This window comes from Hippocampus bargibanti, linkage group LG03 (assembly GCF_051943395.1).
Source record: "Hippocampus bargibanti isolate YZ-2025 linkage group LG03, ASM5194339v1, whole genome shotgun sequence".
Taxonomy (NCBI): domain Eukaryota; kingdom Metazoa; phylum Chordata; class Actinopteri; order Syngnathiformes; family Syngnathidae; genus Hippocampus; species Hippocampus bargibanti.
Window position 1 is genome coordinate 14665854 of NC_142736.1, and position 11986 is coordinate 14677839.

The window sequence follows — 11986 nt, forward strand, 5'->3', positions numbered from 1 at the left end:
GATAGATGGAATATTATCTAATCTTACTAAAATGGCTACTTGAATGTCATAAATTATTTGAGTCAGTTCCCCAAAAAGACTCAATAACAAGTCGCCACAAATGCCAATGTGTCTACAAAAGGAATTTAATTTCAGTCTCAGAATAAACAGGGTATTTATGGGTGGGTGTGTGTGCGGGTGTTTTATGTTGGTGAAAAGGCTCATTAATTTACCAGACAGCTAAACAGACACCAAAATAGATTTAGAATGATTTATTGGAATTGCCTGATCCTTTTTAAGTGTTCCAATGACAGGGATAAAAATAATAAAACTCTTTGTGAATTAAAGGTTAAAAGTGGTGTCTAACAAGGCACTGACTAAATGGCTATTGTCATAATCAACTCCATTACAACTAGATAATCTTTCCTATTAATAGACTACGTATATGAGTGTTTCCAGAAAGATGCATTGAAGAAATGGGCAGATAATATAAAAGATCAAGCCCGCTGCCATGAAAGAGACTTTTTCTGGAGCTGAAAGAAAAAAGAGAGGAAAAATTCATCTCCAAGGTCACACTCAAAAAACATTTGCATCCACCCATCCATAGAGCACTTGCTGATGAATTGGGGTCAATCGCAGTTGACTTGAGAGAAAGTACACCTCAAACTGGCCGATCAATCACGGGGCATATGTGCACATTCATGACATCCTTCACATTCACACCTATACACAATTTAGAATATCTACCTCACCCATCATGAATGTCTTTAGAATATGGGAGGAAGCTAGAGTAGCCATAAAAAATCCACACAGAAGGATCTGATTCAAGATTAGGTGCTACATTCCCTCTTGTGTCATACTGAAAACATGAACAAAATGATGTGCGCCTACAAGATGAATCTTACCACTTGAAGTGTTGGTGATTTCTTCAACTGCTGTACTTGTAAGAACTACAGTCTGTCCTGCTCCACCAGTCACCACATTTGTAGACAGAGCTGGTGTGGTTACCACAAGGTTCACTGGTCCTGACCTGACGGTGAAGCTCTTTTTTAGCATGTTGGGAACCACTGCATTTGACAAGCCCCGGTCGCACTGTGTTGCACACTGGTGAGAGGGAAGAAATGCAATGCACAGGTCCACCTCACACTCAACGTACATCTGTTTGACAGAAGACAAAAAGGAATGGGTGAGTACTCTGGAATTTTTTTTCACCTTACTCCTTTTTTTGCGGTCAAACACGCATTTCTCAAAAAGAATATGTTAACATTGCAGAATTAAATCCTAAATATTCAGTTTTTTACTATTGCTTTTGACAAAATGGAATAGTATCCAGTCTAGAAAACAAATAATACCGGCCATAATTTTCCCGACCCAAAATATACCCCTGATCTGAAAAGTTACTACAATTCCATATATTTTGATGTTTATCATTTGCAATGGCATTCCTCATTACAGTATCATAAATTAGTTCCAACTCATGAGAGCACAATATTGATACTGCCATACACATACTGGGCGATTGAGTGGTGAGCACACCGCCTCCACAGTGCAGAGATCATGAGTTAGAACCAGCTCCTGTGTGGAGTTTGCGTGTTCTCCCTGGGCCCGGGTGGGTTTTGTCCATATCCTCCGGTTTCCTCCCACATTTCAAAAACATGCATGGCAGGCTAATTGATCGGTGCGAGTGTGAGAGCAGAATGTTGTTTCTCTCTGTGTGCCCTGCAATTGGCTGGGAACCAATTCAGAACGTCCCTGCGACCCTCATGACGATAAACGGTCCGGAAGATGAATGAATGAATATTGTTATACTTTCTTTTCCTTTCCTCTTACTTTCACCACTTTGCTGCTGTGAAATGTAAATGTCTCCTCCGCAAGACTAATAAAGGCTAATCCAATCCAATAATTTTTTTTTAATTACTCGTTGTGCCGTTGCTTGGGCACCAGGGGGCAGTATTAGACAGATGTATGGATGTACCGTACTCAGGCTCTGGCTTCTGGTAAGGCAGTAATATTGTTACCTGGTCTGTATTCAAGTGTTACATCGATATTTGCAATATCCATTGCATAAAAGAATATGAACAAGCAAAACTGATGCTCATTTTTCACGTCAATGTCAATTGAGTTTCCCATTCTATATTGCCATACAGGTACAGGAGACTATGTAATTCTCTGTTTTACATTTAGTTTCACAGTAACATTGAAGTGAGTGTGTCAATCAACAGCAGTTCAGCTTATTTTGTAAGGAATATTTACAAAGTATCAGCGGTGGGCATATCCGTAAATTTCACCGGCATGTCATTCATCATTTTGTCAATATTTTAGGCCTTTCAAGTCCATCAGTCGTCAGTCCATCACTGTGTCATCGTTATTTTAACCGAACTTTTGTCATTGTTAATTTGTAGGTAATCATTGCTATTTTAGGACTGTCAATATAATAATAATAATAATAATAATAATAATAATAATAATAATAATAATAACAACACAGAATTGTGTTCATTTAGAAATAATTTTCATAAAATCAATCGATACATGAATAAATTCTCATGCTGTTACTAGTCATCTTCCTGCTTGTTTTCCTCACCAAACTGTCTTTTGTAGCTGGGTTACCCCAACAGGGACAGAAGGTTGGCTGGCACTTGCCAAGGTGGCAGTCTTTGTTCTCAAGATGTCACTGGATGTTAATAACATCCTCTTCAAGGCAGCAGCAACTAGATAGAGGGATGATGTACTTGATGAATAAGTCTACCCATGCCTCCCTGTGCACCTTGGGCAAGGGGTTCAAGGGAGGGCTTGATGCTGGGGCTTAAAGGATGCTGGCCCATATCACCAAAGATGTGGGCGTGGAACTTGCGACACACAGCCTATTATTATGAAAGCCAGTAGGCTACTGATATGATACGGGGTCCCACAGAAATTTCCGTAGTGTGGACAGGGTGCGACACATGTGCCAAAGTGTTATGTAAAATATTATTTTATGAATCTGGTGACGTATGAATAACTCTTCTCTCAGCATTTATTATGTAAGTAAGTTTTGTCAGTCGTCAGTTCGCCTTTGAAACGGAAGTCGGCCAGGGATGGAATGATTTTACCTGGCATTGTTAAAGCAGTATGGCTTTAACAATGCCCACCACTGCTAATGATATATGCCAAACCACCGCTTGTTGTGAACTGAGGTAAATCACATGGCACGTTACAGTGGTCCTATCTCAAGTGTGCGTTCGCAAGTCAAAGCAAAAAAACAACAACAATATGACCTAAAAAAACTTGTAAGTCAGGTCATGCGTATTGCAAGCCACCACGTTAGGTGCGAAAAGAACAGCGAGAAATGTGCAACTGTAAAATAAAAGTACATACCATATTTTGTGTTGTAAGGAAGTCAGACAAATCAAGCCGAAATATCCTTGCAATGGGTGTTGCTTTAATCTCTTTAGTTGTGTGCGAGGCTTTGCATCTGGAAAGAGACATTGTGACCGTTTAAAGAAAGTGTTTCAGATCGGCGGCCCACACGGATCACAAATACACGCATTTTGTCAAGTACTGTGTGCAATTCAGGACTGATACAGAAAGTTCATTGAAGTTACGTGTTACTTACCCATTCATGATAATAATTTGGCTTTCAGCAAAGTCTTCCGTCTCAGACCGCACACAGCGTTTGATACTAAACTCAGCTCGCTCCACAGTTGTGTTGGAAATCAAATGGAGGTCCAGGTCTTTGATCCTGGACCCCAGTTGGTCTTGATGAACTTGCTCTGAATCTTGAAGGAAACTTCCTGGCATAAAACTAAGGGAGATGAATTGTGGATTGTTTGTGTATTCTGCCATCGGCCCTTCCCCTGGCAAGTGAAATTCTAGCCAAATGTCAGTATTATCAAAGGCTGTTGTGGGCAAGGTGATGATGAAATCCGGGTCTCTGATTTGGACCGCAGGGATGCGGCAGGCCAGTGGCAGGATGAGAGAGGGCTGACGGCTGATCATGGAGAAAGGACGCACACTTTTCAAGGTGTTAGTGTAGACCAGCTCTTTGCCAGTATGCTGGAAAACAGTAGAGGAGGAGGATATAAGAATAAAATGTTGAAAAAAACAAAACACTTTAGTCTTTTACCACAGTTTTGGTGCCACATCCGTTTAAATCAATGCGTGCAGTGAGATGAGTGTCGTTGAAGGTGATGGGACAAGTAGGGCTGTTGAGCTGCAACTCAGTCATGTCGATTCTGCTTAGTGAGCTAACAGGAAGCACCAATGTCATCTCTGTCTTATCACAAATCAGCTCTGGAGACACATAACAGAACACTCCCTTGAAAGCCTATTAACAAATGTTGCAACAATAAAACCAGAAAAAATAGGTTGGTCAATTCTCACAACCTGTTCCATCAGGAAGGGCTCTCATTTCTCCTGCAATGATCAAGAGAAGAAACTTTAAATATACATCGACATCCTGAAAATAATAACAATGAGGAAAAGAATCAAAGCTTTACTTTGGTAGAGCCACACGCAGTGAGGATCGGACTGCAAACTGGAAAGACAAGCCGAGCAAGTCAGACCTTTAAACAACCATATAATTAACTAATCACGTGTCTTTACTTGCATGTTTGTGGATACAATATGTATATTGTTGTAATATTTATATCCATCTTTTTTTATTGACTTCTGTGTAAGTTAGCTTGGGGTATATGTTTTATATAAGTGTATTGTATAAGATCCATTCGATCCCACACCCAAGTGTGACAAACTGTATTATTGAAAAACCTTGCCCAGCCACACACGCACACTACCAAATGGCCTCCAACTATTTGTAGAATTTCTCAGCAAGAGAACAGGGGGAACACTGTATAGTTTGTCAGGTGCCTTACATTATGGTTGAACAAACATTGGTATAGTCCCTCCAGTATACTGTATTGCATATTGTTTTAGATCTAAACTTTGAAGATAGGTTGTATTGATGTCCATTATGTGCAGACATTATCTAAGACAGGACACGTTCAGAATTGATGGTTTAGGAAAGGAACTTTGTCTTGTTTGCTTTTTCTCTCCTCGGGTATGCATTGGTGAATCCTCACTTTTACACAAGTGACGACCTCAGTTCAGTTTACAAACCTCATGGAATTGGCGACAAAGCAGATAGGAAGAACAGGACAGAGACTGTTTTCCCCACGGACCCAGGACATGGAAAGTTGCGACATGGCGGCAAGTGAAAAGAAGCCATACTTGATCAGCCCAGGCGGGCCGACAACTGCTATTTCTGAAACACTAAAAGCACAATGAGGACCATTGGAATTGAGTTGCTGCTCACGTAACATTACCCCTCATATTACGTTAAGGGGTTAATTTTACCCATTTCTATTTTTGTGTTGACTAAAGCACTGGATATCCCTTGATTTTCCTTTCTTCAAAACAGTTCTAAAATATCCCAATGGGATAGAAAATATTGTGTCTCTTTTCAAGCATGTTTATAACATCTCAGAAAGAGTTGTTGCTGATGTCACCTAATATTTGACTGTTTTGTGTGGATTTTTACATACGGGTAAAAATGGCCTACAACATAATCAACGTGATTTTTTTTCAACATAATACGAGGGTTAAAAAGGTATAAGTCTAATACAAAACAGAAGAAGTGAATTGTCAACATGCCACTAATATTACCAGTACTGTACATTTTAAAAATTCCATTATGTCATTTTGTGCAGACCCGCGTGGACACCCGCACAGGTGAGACCTTTAGTATTAGAAAACAGTGTCACCTTTAGACAGGCCTAATATAGGTAATTTATAGAATGTGGCAAATTTGAACTGTATCATTACGCTAATTAGGCATCTACACAGCTCACATATTATTTCCTTCAAGCCCACGGGACTGTTTTAATCTTGTTGTGCAAATGTAATATGATTATTCCATTTTATTATATAATTATGGCATGGGTTTTTATGGCTTTTAAAGTAGGACTGGAGGATGTAATCATTATAGTATCGAATTACAGATATCAAAATTCAAGACATGAACATGGAAAGTAGGATGATAGCAGTCACGTGATCATGACAACCACATCCCTCCTTTCAGGTTTTGGTTTTCACCAATGACAAGCGTGTTGTGAAAGCGGGAGAAAGAGAAATGTAAAATGCAGTGTGTACATTGTTGGAGGGAATGGTAAACTATTTTTCATTGTTACACTAAAGAATGGAAAATGGATATGATTCCTGACTGAAGTATATACGAGAAGCAAAATGGGCCAGTCTGAGCTCTGAAACCCCAGAGTCGTAATTTAGTTTCACTCTGCCCCTGCCTTTAGGCATTCTTTTGACTGAAGAATTCCTAAAATGGCGTTAGAAGCACTTGCACATATACAGCCTAAAATGGCTGACTTTGGGACTGAACTCAGGGCTGGGGAACAACGATACGTGGTATAGGTATCAGTGCCGATATCAGGAGACAAAGATGGATAATTGGATTTGAACAATACTCAAATTATATAAAACAACTCAGTCTGGAAAAATAATTTTTGGACAAAGAATGCTTAAATGGATGTTTCCTCACACCTGATGCACTTGAATGTGCAGATGTGCTGTAGTTGGGAATCACTGCACGACATGACGCAATATAGATGGCTAAAGTAAATTGAAAGAAAATATTGAGGTAGACACCCTTTTACAAGTACTGTATATGAGATTCTCATTGGGAAATGTAGGCTTGTTCTGTCTGAGTGACATTATTATAAACAGTATAGACCAGGGATGCACAACCAGGGACCAGTTGACTGGTCCCAAGTTCATCACAAAAAACAAAACAAACAAAGCAAACAAACAAAAAAAAAGATTTGTGTGATATATTTTTTGTGAAAGTGCACACTACAGCTAAATCATCCAATCAGTTTTACTATCACACAGACCAGCACACTTGCCAGTCGCAGGTGACGGTTTGTGACATCGGCAGCTGGTTTCTTGCAACACCAGCATATAGCTCAGTTGGTAGATTGGACTGTTCAATGACAAAGGGTTTGGTTGTTTGAGTCCCTAATATATTGGCTGTCTTCATATTAAATTATTAATATATGTATCAAAAGATACAACATTAAATGAATTGTAAAGAATTCATGGATTAAGAAATGTTGAACAAGACTCCATTCAGTGTACATGTACAGTAAATTGCACTGTATTGACCTCTTAAGGAAAAATAATATCCACATAAACAGTAAATGAAATATTATGATCGGAAAAGTCTCACCCCTCTTTTTGGGATATGAAGTCAGCCTCAAACTTTACTTCATCGAATGGCAGGACATACAATGTTGCATGTTTTCTTGGGGTCTCTCCTGTTGTCACAGGCTCATCTGCACAGCTGAAGGTTGATTGCTCCACTGGAGACGGATAGAAGTTACAGCACATTATATGTAACTCTGGGATAAAGACAACAACATAGCCAAGAGATGCATCTTGTTGGGTTTTTCATCCATCCATCCATTCATCCATCTTCTAAACTCTTACATCCTCATGTAAGAGTTTAGAACTTGCGGGGGTGCCTATCCCAGCTGTTTTTTTGGGCAGTCGGTGGAGAATACTCAAATAGTTGCCAGGCAATCGCAGAGCATACAAAGACGAACAACCATTTGCCCTCACAATTACACAAAGTGACAATTTCCAGCGTTCAATCAGCTGGAGTCGGTATCTTTGAATTGTGAGCCGGACATTCTAATAATCCTGAGTATTTTCGTCTTTGTAAGCTCTCAGTCGTACAGGAGTGGTCCATCGATGGAAAGGTTTCTTCAGCCGTCATCTGTACTTCTAGAAGGACAGATGATGAAGAAACCTTTTCATCAAACCTTAGTATTTTTCACTCCAAACTAAAAGACACATTTTTGGCGCAGTTGGCACACAGAGACAAACAGTGTTCAGATTTAACTCCAAAAGTGGCAATCAGTTGAATTTTCAGACACACCAGTGAGGGACAGGTGAACCGGAATCGAGCTGAGGGGTTGCCTCTCACTGGTTTGGCTCACTTTGGGGGTAGGAATGTAGTCCTCTGCCATGATGTAGATGAAATACTGGCCAACTGTTGCGCTTCCAGTAAACGTCAAAGCACATGCATCCTAGCAAATTGGAGATACAGTATGTTGTGTAAAAAAGACTGATGACCAGGGTTAAAATGGTTAATTTCACTGTATGTTGAACAGTAGTTTCCTCCATCTTCAACAACAATTGATTGCCTGTATATTCTCTTGAACTCCACTAATATATACGCAGCCACCCAATAAGTCATTTTTCAATCCGCTTTATTCTCACAAAGGGTGCTGGAGCCTACCACAGCTGTTTTTGGGGAGTTGACACACAGAGACAAACAACCATCCATGCACAGTCAGACCACTCGTGAAAATTTGGAGTATTCACTCAGCCTGCCATCCAATTTTAATGTTTTTTAATGTGGGATGCAACCTACACTGTTTTGCATGAGCAATGTTATGACAACCATATTTGGGGAACTAACTACATTGTTACAGTCATTCGATTGACAAAGCAAGTATGGTCATTTTTTTCATCACAGATTACATTCACTAAGTTTTCTATACAAGTCACACCCACCTTGTCCAGCTGAAGAAAAGAGTGTGGAGTACAGTTGAGACACTCCCCTTGTTCTTCCACAGCAAAGCGGCATCGTACCCTGTCTCCATCAAGGTCTTTCACTGACAGCTGTATGTGGTGAGGGCAGTTCTCGTGGGCCCTGTTCCCATATGTCAAATAGTCATTGCAATCTTCACAGACATTGCAAGTTAAATAGAAATATCTCATCGGAGAGGATATTGTGAAACAATTACTTTTAGGCATTCATCCTGATGCTCATCTGTATGAGTGTGCGTACATTACCTTATTGGGGGAGGTAGTGCAACATAGGCAGGATGATTGAGTTTCCCAGAGTTTACGCGAACATGAGGCCCTGCCCTCATTGATACATAAAAGGTGGTGCTGGGGCTAAAAGAGAAAGGGCAGCCCTTTAGAGCTGAACATGTAGATCATGTGAAATTAAATTAACCAGTCTGTTGTTTTTTTGAAGGAGGTCTCATACTTCAAACTGAATGAGCTATTGTAGTGACTGGGGACCACCTGGTTCCACTGGCGAACACACCAGCCTGGCTCAGGTATCGCACCACTGAAGGGGGTGTTGGCTCTGTGAAGGGTGCAGTTGACCCCTTCCGTACACAGTCCAGTTAGTGGCGGGCATGTATTGGATACAATTACGGTGAAATGAGCTCTCACCTGCAAATATCCAAGATGAGAAGCAATGTCAACTTTTCACAAATATTGCATGTCAAAATATAACTTGGAAAAAAAGGCGTTTGTATTCGAGTACCGGATAGATATTGCTTAAATCCTCTTTTCGATGTAATTGGTTTAATTTGCCGAGAAACTTTAAAAAATGCCCAATTGATTCCTAAGAACTCATTGTGAAGGTTAGGAAGAAATAATTGTCTTAACAGATTCCCACATACGTAGTTTTTTCCCATTTTTTTTTTTTTTTTTTTGTAAAACATGCCTGACTTTCATGATTCACTTTACATACCTCTGGAAAAATGTTAGAATTTTTAACTTGAAACAGCTTTGGGGATTCCACTGTACTTTACAAACCCTGTATTAACAAATAGTGTAAAAAGTGTCATGAAAGAGTAGGGGACAGATCACCAAAGCTTGTCTGAATACCATATCAACAGCCTATGAAAAAAACACAACAACAAAAAAGTGAGTCCAGCAAATATTGCCTACAGATTGCCCTCCATCACTTTGTAGGGGCACAACATGAACTGTGAGTCCCAGGGGGGAAGCCTCACAGACCGGCTCCACCCAGAGGAGAAGCAGCCTCTGCATCACAATTGCCAGTGTCAGTCGATCAACCATTGCAGATCCTCATTCATTCGCCATTGTTACACCTATAGAAAACAAACAGATCAGTTGTTTTATCAACCAGAATCAATTTTACAGCTGATAAATGCGACTTTGCAACACAAAGACATGCTCGGTAGTTAAAACAAACTCACAAAAAAAAAAACTGTTAAAAATGCTACAGAATTATCCTGAAAAATGTGTGATAGATTTGATCATAGATTAGTTTTTATAAATCTCACAGTGGAGAAATGTGCAATTCACAGCCAAGTTATAAAAGTACAACAAAATATAGGAGCTGCTGCACCATTGTGAAGTTAAAATAACTAATATGACACAACACAAAATACAGTTATTCAATCTTAAACTCTTTTGTTAAACACACAGATGACTGTGTGTTTACAATTGTTAAATGAAACCAAGTGACGTCAAACTGTAGCAGAAAGAGAGTTAAGTGGTGCTTGAGAAGCAGTGACATTTGTTCCATTATGAGGAGACTGGACAAAAAGTTTCCATAATGATTCTTGCAAGCCTGTTGATTTTTTTTACTCCATTTCATTTTCACAAAAGCATTTTCATAGCATGACATTGCCTGTTTTTGACATTTCACAAAGCCTTTCATTTTAGAATGCTTCGGTTCCCACCACATGTATAATGTGAAACGGTCCTACTATTGTTTTGAGAGAAAAAAAGCAAGCAATTCTCTGTTAAAAGTTTACAGGTTATACTTGGGAGTAAACTAAACTATACCATCCACTGGAATGTCCACATCAATCAGGAATTATGAATGGTAATGCAAATCAGCAAACAATTTTTATAAAAGATTACCGATCATGGACTCCCGCGTTGGACCCTGCAACGTCTCACCTGGCATCAAGTGAAAAAGTAAAATCTTCCATAGGAAATCAGTTTTAGCAAAAGGTGGAGTTAAGCCAAAAAATTGGTTTCATAGAGAATGAAGTTGAACTGGCTGGACCATAGCCAATATATGAGGGTTGACAAAGTCTGCATGACAGGAGGAGGGCTTGTCCAACCTGTATCCTTTGAAACAGATTTTGATGCACTGTTTGTCGGACGTAGTTGTAAATGCACATGGATAAAAAAAATATTGCACCTTCCCTTTAAAGAAAAACAATGCTTACTGAAATATGCCAAAATTATAACCTGCCAAAATATTAAAGAAAATCAAAGCGCTTAAATATGATCCAATCGGATAAAAAAAGGATAATGAAATCAGCCTGGACAAAATGCTCATAACTTAAGATGCACCAGCAAGATGATGAAATTTGTTTCCACACTCCCAATAACGCTGGCGCACCTGCGGACAGATATTTTGGCACACTTCTCATGAGCCGTCGGCCGCAACTATTTCAAATGCTGCCTTTTCCTGACAATATGAACTGTTTATTAGTGTTTCTAGCAGTGTGTCTTGGGTCGAGACTTCAGACAGGGAGTGCCACATTTTACTCCAAAACATGTAGTCTTGAGGTATTGTACACTTCTGACATTAACCTTTTCAGGGACAGTGGATATCTAATGTTATCAGGGGTGTCAGATTCATTTCTGTCACACGCCACATTGTAGTTCGGGTTGGCCTTGGAGGGCCGTTATGAATTTTGGGAAATCATATAAATCGTCAATCACCTCTACATATGAGATACATGGCAGACTACATATTAATAACTAACGGTAGTTTTAAAAGCAGAAATCCAAGAATTGTGACTGTTATTGTGCATTACATATGACAATTTCATTTGGTTTTTGGCAAGCATCATAGAACTTGAAATGTTTATTTGCTTTTGCAGGCACCTTAACATGATGCAACTTTGACACCTTTGAGGTACAGGTTCTGGGACTGCTGTACATCATATTGCGCAGGCTGAGTCGAACGTGTGTTTGGTATAGAAATAGAGGAATCGGGGAAAAACTCTACAGCAGATACTGATACTCTTGGGTCCTTCAACAAATTTGAGACGGCACTTTTCAAAGCCAAGACCACTGAAGCCGATTGTTTATGAGGTGAGAGTTAAAATACCAGTTTACCGGCGGACAAGTCTTTTCGACAGTTACAGAAATTCTGCTGCAGCCATTGGCTGATGAGTGGTGTAGCAAAATATTAAAGGTGCACATTTTTTTGTTCATG

The 11986-nt window shown here is 39.6% G+C and overlaps 1 protein-coding gene across 4 annotated transcripts; it reads right to left on the bottom strand.

Moving 5' to 3' along the window:
- Positions 1–184: 184 nt before the first annotated feature.
- Positions 185–11121, bottom strand: LOC148900435 (uncharacterized). 4 transcript variants are annotated; one of them, XM_088993240.1, is made up of 15 exons: positions 10672–11121; positions 9727–9890; positions 9032–9222; positions 8833–8937; positions 8551–8689; positions 7910–8060; positions 7199–7331; positions 5077–5229; positions 4458–4495; positions 4345–4374; positions 4088–4251; positions 3575–4014; positions 3337–3433; positions 885–1137; positions 185–512 (listed from the first exon to the last, which is right to left on the bottom strand). In XM_088993240.1, the coding sequence occupies exons 2-15, from the start codon at positions 9856–9858 to the stop codon at positions 409–411; spliced, it is 2130 nt and encodes a 709-aa protein (XP_088849366.1). In that variant the 5' UTR covers positions 9859–9890; positions 10672–11121; the 3' UTR covers positions 185–408. The 4 variants fall into 4 exon arrangements, with proteins under 4 accessions (XP_088849366.1, XP_088849365.1, XP_088849367.1 ...); XM_088993239.1 differs by having other exon boundaries at positions 189–512; positions 4085–4251; positions 10672–11113; XM_088993241.1 differs by lacking the exon at positions 5077–5229 and having other exon boundaries at positions 190–512; positions 4085–4251; positions 10672–11110.
- Between the last annotated feature and the right edge of the window lie 865 nt (positions 11122–11986).

Excerpts from the sequence above, each read along its gene's own strand:
- LOC148900435 (XM_088993239.1), bottom strand. The coding sequence starts at position 9,858 with ATGGTTGATCGACTGACACTGGCAATTGTGATGCAGAGGCTGCTTCTC. Across the intron at positions 4,375-4,457 it reads CTGCGTGTGGCTCTACCAAA|GAGAAATGAGAGCCCTTCCT; the intron begins GTAAAGCTTTGA and ends TGATCATTGCAG. Across the intron at positions 3,434-3,574 it reads CAAATTATTATCATGAATGG|ATGCAAAGCCTCGCACACAA; the intron begins GTAAGTAACACG and ends GTCTCTTTCCAG.